This window comes from Coloeus monedula (genome assembly GCF_965178545.1).
Source record: "Coloeus monedula genome assembly, chromosome: 3".
Lineage (NCBI taxonomy): Eukaryota > Metazoa > Chordata > Aves > Passeriformes > Corvidae > Coloeus > Coloeus monedula.
The window spans coordinates 22,904,009-22,915,859 of NC_138783.1; the positions used below are offsets into that span (position 1 = coordinate 22,904,009).

General features: G+C 48.3%; 1 protein-coding gene across 1 annotated transcript; it reads left to right on the plus strand.

The window, feature by feature from the left end:
* Positions 1-9,181: 9,181 nt before the first annotated feature.
* Positions 9,182-9,616, plus strand: NHLH2 (nescient helix-loop-helix 2; the record flags this gene model as incomplete). The annotated part of the gene is made up of 1 exon (XM_082277644.1): positions 9,182-9,616. One exon carries the CDS (start codon positions 9,182-9,184, stop codon positions 9,614-9,616), a length of 435 nt encoding a protein of 144 aa, XP_082133770.1.
* Positions 9,617-11,851: the final 2,235 nt, after the last annotated feature.

Genomic DNA, 11,851 nt, shown 5'->3' on the forward strand with positions numbered 1-11,851 from the left:
GTGTGTGCTTGTGCATGACTAGTCTCATTTTCAGGCCCTGGCCCAGGTCAGTTTAAGGTGATCCATTTCAAGGAACCAGGTCTTGGTCTTGCTTCCTTCCCCCTACCCAGGCTGCAGGAGATTCCTCCTCTTTTTCCTAACTGGCTTTAATCCGCCCACTGTTTATGCTTCCAACCAAATGCATTCATTGAAAACATAAGGTACTGCTGCCCACATACTCAACGCTACTCTTCATGTGCTCATCAGCAATAGAAGCCACAGTAATTCAGCAAACTTGGCTCTTTTATTTGCAAACATGTTTACAAGCACCTCTTTATGCATTTACCTAAATCACATGGCTCACAGAGAAGTCCTTTCCACGGGAAATTATGGATGCTGAAAAGTCACATGTATTCAAACCGCAACTTGACAGATTCAGAAAAGGAAAATTCATCCAGTGCATTAAACTTTAATTAATTGGATGTCAGGAGAATATTTGAGGGCAGTATCACTGTAGATTTATATTATTCTTACAGGTTTCCCTCTTTTGGTACTGCTGAAAACAAGATACCTTTGGTCTAAGCTACTGTGGACATTTTTAGGTTTTTATATGTGTTTTTTGTAATTTTAGTGTGATATGATTTCCTAATATACATGTTCCAGGAGCATCCAGGCTGCATTAGGGTCTTACAGACACACTGTAGAGCACAGTAAGTATTTCTCTTTCTACATTCAGAGCTTGGCATGCTAAGCATCACATTTCTGGTCTAGGATGATGGACAGGAAGAATAGAAAATATCCTATGATCAGAAGCACCTTAGAAATAAAACAGTCTTGGTCTCTTCTGCATAATGACAAGACATTGAATCCTGTTCAGTTTAACAAAAAGATGGCTGCAGAATCGATATGGCCACTACTGATGAATACTGACCTAGGAAGGACCAACAGATGTCTGGGTTTACTCAGGCATGTCTTTTCTTTCTGTCTGAAATGTTTGCCCAGGTGGCATTTTCCCACTTGTCCAAAATTTCCAGACATTTGACCAGAGCAGCAGCAATAGCTGTAGCTATGCTCTGCATGACCAGAAAGTCCCAGTTAATAACTGGTGCAGGCAGGCATATCAGCTGTACAGCACACTTGTATGCACCTGTTTACAAAATCCCGACCTTAACTTCATAATGTAATAAAAGAGAACTCTTAATCCAGGGGCCAAGATACAAGAAAATCCCACATCTGGATGCTGAAGGTGGGCATGCTCATTTTTCACATCAGCGTTTTCAACAGTGGGGAGAAACAGCTGGTGGAGTAACCTGCCAGGGACCATAGGGAATCCTCCACCATCAATGTTTAGACCAAGAATGGGTATTATTTCTGAAAAACGCACACTCAGTCATAAAGGAAAGGAAGAGGGAAGTCCTGGGGCCTTCAGCCTGCAAGGAAATGCTCACAGTGGCCCCTTCTGTCTTTAAAAACTCCTCATCATCCTCCATTTCTCAAGATACCCTCCTCTCATGAGAGCTGTCAATACTCACATCTCAAGGATGATCTTTGGAGAAGTCAAGAAAATGTGGCAGTGAAGGGGCCTGACCACCCTCATGAGCACACCTGGCTCTTTACAGTGGCAGCTGGATCTTAATGCCATAGCTCCTCTAGTCCAACAAGCAAAGGAAAAGACTAGAAGTGGAGACCAAGGGACATAAGCCAAAGGCTGCAATCAGACAAAAAGAATCAGGATTTTGTCCAAAAGCCATATATTTCAGCTGGAGACTACTGGTTTAAACATAGCAGCCACTCCCAGGGAAGTCACACTCATATTTGCAAGGGAGCAGCTGAGGGTCCTGCCAGTCCCACAAACTGAGGCAGACCTCAGCCAGGGGGAGCTCACATCCAGACCTGGTGGCCCTAGTACCTCTGTTCATGGGACACTGTTTTTCTCCTTACCCAGTCACAGGCTGTTCCTGCCAGCAACCTCAAAGTTCCTGACCTGTTATTACAACATGACCAATGAAAAACCAAAAAATATCACCCAAATGTCTAAGGAAACCATGAGCAGAGGCACTAAGCTACATCCAGCACAGATTTTTCAAAAGGACAAGGATTTTCATGGCTCAGCATTCTAATTTGTTTGACCGTTTATTTCCAAGGAACACATCCAAGAGTGACAAGCTCCATTTATTTCAATGGGCAGCATATGCCAGCAACGTGAATGGCGTATGCTATAAAAGAGAATGGATGTTCTCAAGCACCCCACAAAGCTGTCCTTTCGGCAGACAGAGGACATGCAGGTAATGGAAGTGCCGCTCTGCTCTGACAAGCAGCACCATAAAAGCAGCATCGTGGGTTCTCATGTTTGATGTCTCCCCATGGCAGACCTGCGAGATTTGCTCAAACTGAAAGTGAAAAATTATTACCTAATACCTGGCCCAGGGCTGGAGAGAGCAGTTGGATTCTTTCATTAATCTGCTTTTCCAGACCAGGAGGACATCTCCTTGGGACATATGGCCACTTCAGGGTGTTAGTGTTTCACCTTTTTAGACTTTTAGGGGCTACACACCAGCCCAGACTATTCTCAAAAATGACATCACCTTCAAATAATTGTGTGATGTGAATATGAGATGTTCACAAGAGAGTCCCCTCTTTCCACAAAATACCATCACATGGAAGCACGGTTTTCAGTATTGTCTCTTCATACTGCATCCTGAAGACAATCCTCTTCTGAATCTTGCCTTTCCAAAATCTGATCCCACTGATGCCTGAAAAACCCTGAGCTGTGAGTCTCTTGTCACAAATTCAGCGCCACTTATGACTTGATATTGTTTGGTGGCTTGTGACACTTTACTGTAAGTCTCACAGGAGTGGGAAACTTTTATTTGCTATCATTAATGAATTAACTAATACTAGTTCTGTGTTAGGACTTATCTAGTGAGCAGTCTGGTTCATAAGGTTTTATTGGCTTGTCAGCAAGCCCTGGAAGTCAAAATAGAATGATTTTTATACTGCTTTTCAGTGAGAGGGCCCCAACAAAGGTGGGGTGTGACTTTGTTCATACCATGTCTTTCTCTGGACACCTTTCATTCTCATTAAACTTAAGAGGTTGCTGGGAAGGAGCAGTGTGAGCTGCAATGCTGTCCACAGGAAACCACCTCCCCTTCTCCTGTACCTCCAGCCAGACAACATCTCAAGCCAGGTAAGGAAGAAGAGATGTTCGTGACTCCCTTACAGCCCTCCAGCATGGCAAAATGAAATACCAAATACTCCTCCAGGACATTCATGTCCACCTGTGCTGCAAGGCTCACTATTCTGGATGTAGACTGCAGTAAGGCCACAGCCATACAATATCTCTGGATGCTCGCTGTACAGACTGGAGACCCTTGTTGTGCCACTGTTTTTCCTATTCATATATTAATATATTTCATATATTTCTCTTCAGCATGTGCAGCTTGTAGGTTGCAGTTTCACCTCTTATGGAGAAGCCAAACCAATGCTGTTCATGCCACTGAGGACATCTTTCAAACCATGTGGGAATCTCAGCTTGCCTTGATGCCAGTGAGGTGCTTGCTTAGTGAAGTGGCCAACCATAGACTTGTGGCTGGCTGCATGTGTATTTGGGGATACAAATCATAAGGTGGCTTTGCATCTATGCAGCTTCCTTTGGGACCATACTGATTGCCAACGTACAGGTCTCCACTTGTCACGGGCTATTTCCTAAGAAAAAGGCAAAACGACCTTGAGGGAGAGCTATAGTCATCCTTCCTTTGTCAAAGGGGAACTTTTAGTTTTCATCAAATGCACTTTTGTCCCTCAATTTCTGATTGTTTCTGGTGACCTCCATGCCTGGGCCAGTTGGCCCCAAGTATGCTGAGCTCTCAAAACCAGCCTCTTGCTCCAGAGTGAGAGGTGAGTGTGAGTGGTGAGTGGCAGGAGAGCTCTCTGCTGGGAGAATTTGGCCCTGTTTCTGGGCTTTGGGGCTTTGTTTGCTCAGAGAAGAGCCAGGCTGTCAGCTCCAGCATTTCTGACTGGCTTTTTAAGGCTAAAGATACAGAGACTACACCCTGTGTCTTGCAGCTGATGTGAGAAGATTTGCAGTATCCCAGCAGGGAGGTTTGGGTAAACACCGCAGGCCTGGCATGCCCAGGGCAAAGTGGGATCCTCTGGATTTAATACATCTGGTAGCAGAGCAGTGGGGTAATCGAATCCCAGGGGCAGTAACCAGTGCTTTATCAGGTGTCAGAAATGTCCATCGTAACTACAGAAATTGAGAAGCAACTGTTTGGTCTTCCCTGAAAATTAAAACTAAAAAGCAAGCCATATGATGACAGCATCTGTAGCAGAGAGCAGGGTGGCTTGCATGAATTAGCAGCTTCCTGGCTGTTATCTGTGGCAGCCTTAGCCAGCTACTTATTCCATCACCTGCAGCTTCTGTGGGCTGAGGCCTCAGACTTACACCTTGGGGAGCACTGCAAGCCAAAGCCCCCAGCATAGTCAAGTTAGAGCTGGAGGAGGTCTCCTCCACAGCTTTCTCATTGAAGTGTGGGATGGTGGTCACTTGATGGAACGGTATCTTGGGTCTTGGCATGTGGAGCACAGTGACCTTGAACTGCTCAGATCCTGATCTCCAAAGAGCACCTGTGAAGGTTACCAGTAAGGTGAGCTGAATGGGGATGTGCCACAGCTTCAGTGGCTCGCATCTGAATCTTCCTGGCATGTCCCACTGCAGACAAGGATAGCTTAGCCAAGCATCTCCAGAAGCCCGGCTGGGATCATGCTGGATATCCATGGAACCAGTGCCACTATGTGGGGTCAGAGCAAGTGACAGCCTCCTGCTGCCTTGGAGACTTCTTATGGGCAGGGGAAGGGAGATAAATCCCCAAACTTCCCTGCCAGAAGTGTTCACAAGGATCCACTTTTGGGCATTTCTTTCCCTAGTGGGCCAGGTGTCATGCAGGGGGATTATATTCTTTGCTAGAGTATCTACCATTTAAAAAAAATAGGCAAAACCCAAAATTATTCAGGCATGCTACTCATTCCAGTTAAGGTCCTGTAAATCATATCAAGTGCAGAATCTCTCCCCATTCAAAGGTCTTCCAGCCTGTTGCATGTGGGTGACCCTCAGGTGTCCCTGCCAAGTGTCTTCCTGTCACGTTTCCCCCACACTTCCTACTGATGGGACCCAGAATCACCCACTGAGCTGCTGGTGAGCAGAAGAATCAGTTCTGCTCTGTCTTACCCACCCCTCCCACTGTCCCTTTTTGGGGGCTCCAAAGGGAGCCTACCATTACAGGCTCTTGGCACAGAAAAGTCCCCATGGAAGAAGACAATTACACCCAGAAAAGTGGCTGTGGAACCCACTTGAAGAGATCGGCAGGGAGGGTAATGGGGATCAGGGCAGAGAAGGCACTGCCATCTGGCAGGGGCTGGAGCAAGGTGACAGCAAGAGGAGTCACTTTGGTCACAGGCATCCCCTGACTCAGGCACGAAGGAGCCTGGCTCAGTCTTGAGAGCAGAAAAGCCACAGACCCATGGCTGACTCCCTCGCCTCATTGTCTGTGCACTGGAGCAGGGAGGGCAGGAGGCAAAGGGAGAAGGGGAGGCTTTCTGTCCCCCTGGCTCTGACAGGTCCATGTCTGCCGCTCACTGGGATTGGGGGTGGATGGGAGACAGGGCAGGGGGACCGCCAAAATAAATGAACTAAAAAACCAGTCTGATGATTCTCCACAAGCTTGGTATACATGATGCAAATTGATGTTTAAAGCTTATTTATTAGCTTACATGTGAAATGCCAGCGGTGTTTTTCTAGATCAGTGGGTATCCAATATTTGGGCGGGGGGAGACGACGGCAGTGGGAGCGAGCATGGCTAGAGACTGTATATCCAGAGGCTAGGGTTTATATCATGGGCTGCTCTCGACTGTTATAATTTGTGGCACAGATTCAGTGAGAATCTGATCTGCTGAAAATATTTGGGCTGTGAAAACTCCCACACTGTGACAGATGTCAAGTCCAATTAAGTGACTCGTGTCCAGGTTTCTGTCCAATAGGCTTTCCCATTAAATACCAATTTAAGAGGGAAAAAATGCCGCCCCCTTTTCTCCGAGCCTTTATCTCTTCCGACCATCTCTAGGCGAAACCCTTTGGTACCAGAAGTGGATCCACACGCATCTCCGCTCCGTCAGTCTGTCTCGCCCCTGCCACCTTCCGCACCCCTCCTTGGCTTCTTTGCCACTCCGGGAGGGGTGGGAGGAGGAACTGCACTTTCTTTTTGTGCATGTGAGCGTACCTTGTCCTACACCGCCGTTATCTCTCGCAGCTGCTCCGAATCCGCGCCGAGATTTTCGTTTATTTCGTTTTGTTTTTCTTTTTCAGCCTTCGCATATTTTTCTTTATTTTTCACTCGAAAGATGCAGGAGGAGTTAGGAAGCTCAGGGACGGATGGGGGTTTCGTTTATCCTTTTTTTTCTCCCCTCGCCAGTTCTTGAAGGACCAGAAGAAGAACTAAATCAAACATTGATTTTCCGACGGAGTCTCCCTCGCTCCTGCCCCTCTCCGCCGGACCGGTGAATTAACAAAACCTCACGTTACAACCCTCCCCCCTACCCCCCCAAAAAAAAAAAAAAAGATAGAGAAGAAAGGAGAGAGCGACGCATTGTTACCCCGACCCGCGGCGTGCCTGTGCGCCGGGCCGAGGCGGAACAAAGCCGGCAGCGCCGCGCCGGGCTCCGCGCCCCGGGCCCCGCGACCGGCCCGGCCCGGGAGCGGCGGGGCCGCCGCGGGAAAGGAGAGGCCGAGGGGGCGGGAGAGAGGGAATAATCCCGGACGGTGCCGGTGCTGTCGCCGCATCCCTTTTGTTATTTATCGCGGTCGGGGAAGAGGAGGAAGAAAAGCGGGGGAGAGGGCACTTTCCCCCTCTAAAACCGACCGGCCGAAGCCGCCGGTGCGCTGCAGCCGCTGCCCCGGACAAACGGGCGGAGGAGGACTTTGATGGGGAAACGCTTTTTCTCCCCTGATGCATCGTAAGTAACTTAAGTTGTTATTTATACTCCGCAAACAAACACGACAGTATAACATCTCCCATCTCTGGAGCGCTGGAGGCCGCGGCGAGGGATGAGATCTGCCTTTCCCTATTCGAGCAGGACACTTTTTCGCTCGTAATTAATTTTATTTGATTTTGATTTTTTAATTTTTCCATGCTCCGCTCCCGGAGGGTCATTTGAACTGTAAAGGAATCGCCGAGGGGGCGAGGGGACCTGGAGAGAGAGGCTGTCCAAACGACTCCACCGAGGTAAGCAGCCTTAACAATATCTTTCCCTTTTGCAGGTAGCACGGGGCATGGGTTTACCGTAATAATAATAATAATAATAATAATAATAATAATAAATAGAGAGGGAGGGCAAGAAAGCCTCTTTCTGGATCAGCTCGCCAAACCCCACCATACAGATAAATCTAAATCAAAGCGAGAGATTCAACACACACCGTAGAAAAACCTCTAAGCAACTTTCTTCAGGAACCACCGCTTTAATTGCCCGTTTTCGTACAACCGCCCTGCAAATCCTGCCTCTCTAGCGTGCTTTCGCATAAGCCCCCTCGCTTGGATGCCAGTTGAAAGGTGATTTTAAACCTTTCCTCTTTATCTTTTTGCCCCACGAGATCGCTGATACCTGACTTGCGCGCTAATGGGTTTTTTCCCTACCCCTGCCTTGTGGGCCTGATTAACGCTCCTTATTAAAAATCGAAGAGTAAGCGTTTGCGACGGCCCCGGCAAGAGATGACCCTTTCCCAGGGAAGGAAGCCCTCTTCTCTCCCCCTCCCCAGTCCTGGCTCCCTGCGCGCCCCGGGGAGCGCAGAGCCTCGGCCCCCGGTGGAGCCCTCTGCCCTGCCACGCGTGCCCCGCGTCTCGCCCCGTGGGGGGAGGCTTGGCTCTAGCCCTGCCTGGGAAGAATTCCTCCTGCCCGTCTTGTTGTTATTATTATTGTTAACAACAATAATAATAGCTTATTTTTCCCAACCGGGTCTGAGGCCTTACTGGGACTTTCCCTGGAAACTTTATGTGGAAATACTTTGCAATCTTAATTCGGGGGAAGAGAGGATGCGATATTCCCTCCTCCGGCGGGCTCGCTCCCCACCTCGCTCGACACCCCAGCTGCACACACACACACATTTGTGTCCAAGGTTATTCACTAGTTGCCTGATGTATTGTTTTATTACATGCCGGCGTGTCCACGGACGCGCTCGGATTTGTATTGCTGTCTACATGACAGATGGTGCTCTGTGAGGCCGCAAGAAGATACGATTCAATTTTCTTTTGAAAGGCACGTCCGCATTTATTTATTTATTTATTTAGCCTCCCCCTCTTTTCGCGCAGGGAGGGGAGAGGAGGGAAAATTTAAAGGGATGGAAAAGTTTGGCCGCTGCTTTGGGGTTTTGTTTCTTTTTGAATCCCACGCTTAGGAAACGGAAACTCTCCAAACATTCCCATCTGATCGCTAGCAAATGGCTATCTGCACAATTAGCAGCAGGAAAGGAAAGAAAGAAAAGGAAAAAAAGAAGGAGCACAGAGAAAAGAGCGGAGGAGAGAGCCTAGCAGATACATAGGATCCCGTAGGGATTGGAGAAATGAATCTCCCCATTGGCCTTGTTATGTTTGTGGAGCCTTGAGCTCTGTATTTAAAAGCATCATGTCTGTAGCCTGGATCCCACAGAGCGTTGCCGAAAAAGAAACGGTTTAGCAGAAACCGGCAGGCCAGAAAGGAAAATATTAAAACTGGGGGGTGATGGGGGTGGTGGGGAACCACCCTAATATTGAGACACTGGATATTAGCTTGTTTGGAAAAAAAAAAAAAATTCTTCAATTGCTCTCTGGGCCTGTTTCAACACCCAAGCAAGCGCGGGGAATAAGGGCAGGAAGTACACTCCGCTGAAGCTACCGTCAAACGCTAGAGAGGGGATGGTTAAATGACGGGGTATCGTTTATCCCCGATATTGCTCTCATTAGTACTCCCTGAAGGAGTCGCGACTCGTCCACCCGGCTCTCTCCCTCCTCCCCGGTCGGGCGGTACCGGCGCCGGGGGCAGGGCGCGGGGACCGGCATGTCCCTCGTGTCCCTGCCCGTGTCCCTGCTCCCCGCCTTGCCCCTGTCTCCCGCGGCCGGGGCCCTGACCCGCTCTCTCTGCTTCTCTGTCTCGGGAAGCCTCCTCCGCCCCCTCCAAGATGATGCTTAGCCCGGACCAAGCTGCCGACTCCGACCACCCCTCCTCGGCGCCCTCCGACCCGGAGTCCCTGGGCGGCGCGGACGCCCAGGCGCTCAGCTGCTGCGTCTCAGACCCGGAGCCCGCCGAGGGCGGCGGCGGCGAGGGCCGGGGCGGCGGCGGCGGCGGCGGGGAGAGCCGCGGCGGGGGCCGGCCGGGGCTGCACCCGCCGCCTCTGAGCCGGGAGGAGAAGCGCCGGCGGCGCCGCGCCACGGCCAAGTACCGCTCGGCCCACGCCACGCGTGAGCGGATCCGCGTGGAGGCCTTCAACCTGGCCTTCGCCGAGCTGCGCAAGCTGCTGCCCACCCTGCCCCCCGACAAGAAGCTCTCCAAGATCGAGATCCTGCGCCTCGCCATCTGCTACATCTCCTATCTCAACCACGTGCTGGACGTGTAGCGCCCGACGGACGCCCGGAGCCCCGGGACCCGCAGTCCCGCCGCCCCGGGTCCGGCCGCGGCGGGCAGCGCCTTCCCAGGGGCGGGCGGCGGGGCGGGGGGTCCCCGCTGCTTGCGCTCTGCCCCCGGAGGGCCCCCGCCCGGTCGAGAGCCCGCTTTTCGAAGAGAACTGTATAACCGGATTGTCTCTTCAGGCTGTCAAGTGCCCCTTTATATATATCCAAAAACATCTACTTGTGACCTTAAACGTGTGACCCATGGGTGCAGTTAAAAATAACTATTTTTTATTTATGGTAGAAGGAGTTGACAATTTATTTTTTTCAAGATTTATTTATTTTTCAGAGTGGTGGCAATTTTACTTTGGATACTTCGTGCCAATTGGTTTCTATAGTCGGGTGTTTACACTTTCTCCTGTGGAATATTCTGTTTGACTTTATGAGTGTTTGTTGGGATCGATACAGTGTTCATTTTCTTTTCTTTTTAATTTATTTTTTCCCTCCAATTATATTGCACTTGTGTACCACAAACCTCCCCTCCCTCCTTGTTTATAAGTATATTTTATATATATCAAGGCATTTGTTCTTGACCTTTTTTCTTTCTTTCCTTGTGTGGGATCAACAACCACTAGCACTTAACTAGGAGAGGTTTTTTTTAAAACTTGTTGTTCTTCTGATCAATAGTTACGTCTGAAAAGTACTTTGCAAATCGTTTATAAGGGAAGTAGTTTCTTTGTGGGTGTATATGTGCGTGTGCGTATACATGCATGTGTGTGGGAGTGAGCGTGGGTGTGTATGTGTGTGGTATATTTTTAGGAAAGGACATTTTTTCCTAAAAAAAAAAGAAAAAAAAAAGAAAGAAAAGTAAATCCAGGACTGCTTTCCTTTGTGACAACCAAAAAAATTCTATAACCTGAAAATGTTTCATGTTCTTTGCTGTGAATCTCTTAAAACAAGAAGCGCATTTTAGAGACAAAAGAGAAAAAGAAAAAAACCACATCTGCTATCCAAAGATTTTAGTCTTTTTCAGGGTTTTTTTGTGTGTCTATGTTGCTTTATATAATGCAATATTTTGTAGTGAAAATAGATAAATCTGGTTTCTATCTGATGCGTTTTTCATATCTCTCATGAATGGTGAGCTGTTTTGCATATAAATAAAAGTATCAAATAAAAGCTGTTTTTTCCTAATTATTTTTCCCTGTTGGTCCTTCTGTAAGACAGACATGCGATGTCCTTATGAATAAGGATTGCAAAGGCTTCCCCAGTCGTGCGTGGGAAGCTTCAACAGGTTACCTGCCTCTTCCTTGGGAGACTCGGGCTGCAGTCCCTCCACCACAGCTCCCCTGCTCCAGCCACTCTCAGCTGGCTGCCCTGCCCAAATCCAAAGGAGACACAGAACCCTCGTTGTCCCTTTCTCCCAGTCTCATCATGACTGGCATCTGGTCACATGTTTCAAAGTTCAAGCTGTACAATCCAATCTGATGCTTGCAAGCACCTGTTTTGCCACCTCACTCTTTGATATGCCTGGCTTTGCCACACAAATGCCTGCATTTTGTCCTGCCTGAGTGCACTAGACTTTCTTTTTCTTGCTTAAATTCAGCTTTGATCCCTCTCTGGCCAGGTCTACTTCTACTGAAACCAAGGAAAAACCTTGTGCCCTTTCGCTACTTTAGAAAACCTCACGCACAATCTTTTATATAAGGCTTCATTGCCAAATCTTGTCGTTTGAAACATGGAACAGATATAGACTCAATGGCAGACTGGTTATTACCCGAGTAATGTGAAATCATCTCATTTATTAAACCCTTTTCCCGTTTACCACAAGGGGTTAATTTTACCTATAATTTGAATAGTGCCATTGACTCTGGTGGCTTTGTCATCCATTCTTACTTGCTGGAGAGATAAAACACTCCCCTTCACCCCATTTTTATGGCTGACACTTTGCACTTAATTAAGTGTGGTCTTGAACAGCTGAAAAGGTCCATGCAGAAAACCTGTCATAGAGACTCTTAATTCCACTTTCTACAAATACACGCTTGCCATGTCCCAAAGGAGCACACACTGGTTTGGTAGTTCAATGCACAGGTTTCAAATCCTGCATCTTTCAGGGCTGAAATAACTCCACCAACTTTGGAGTTGGCTTCCTTTGGGACAGGTTTGTTTCTTAGGTTCAACATCAGGGTGCTGTGTTGAGTTTGATGGTGATTGCCTGAGTGATATTATAAATCCTGCCATCCAGC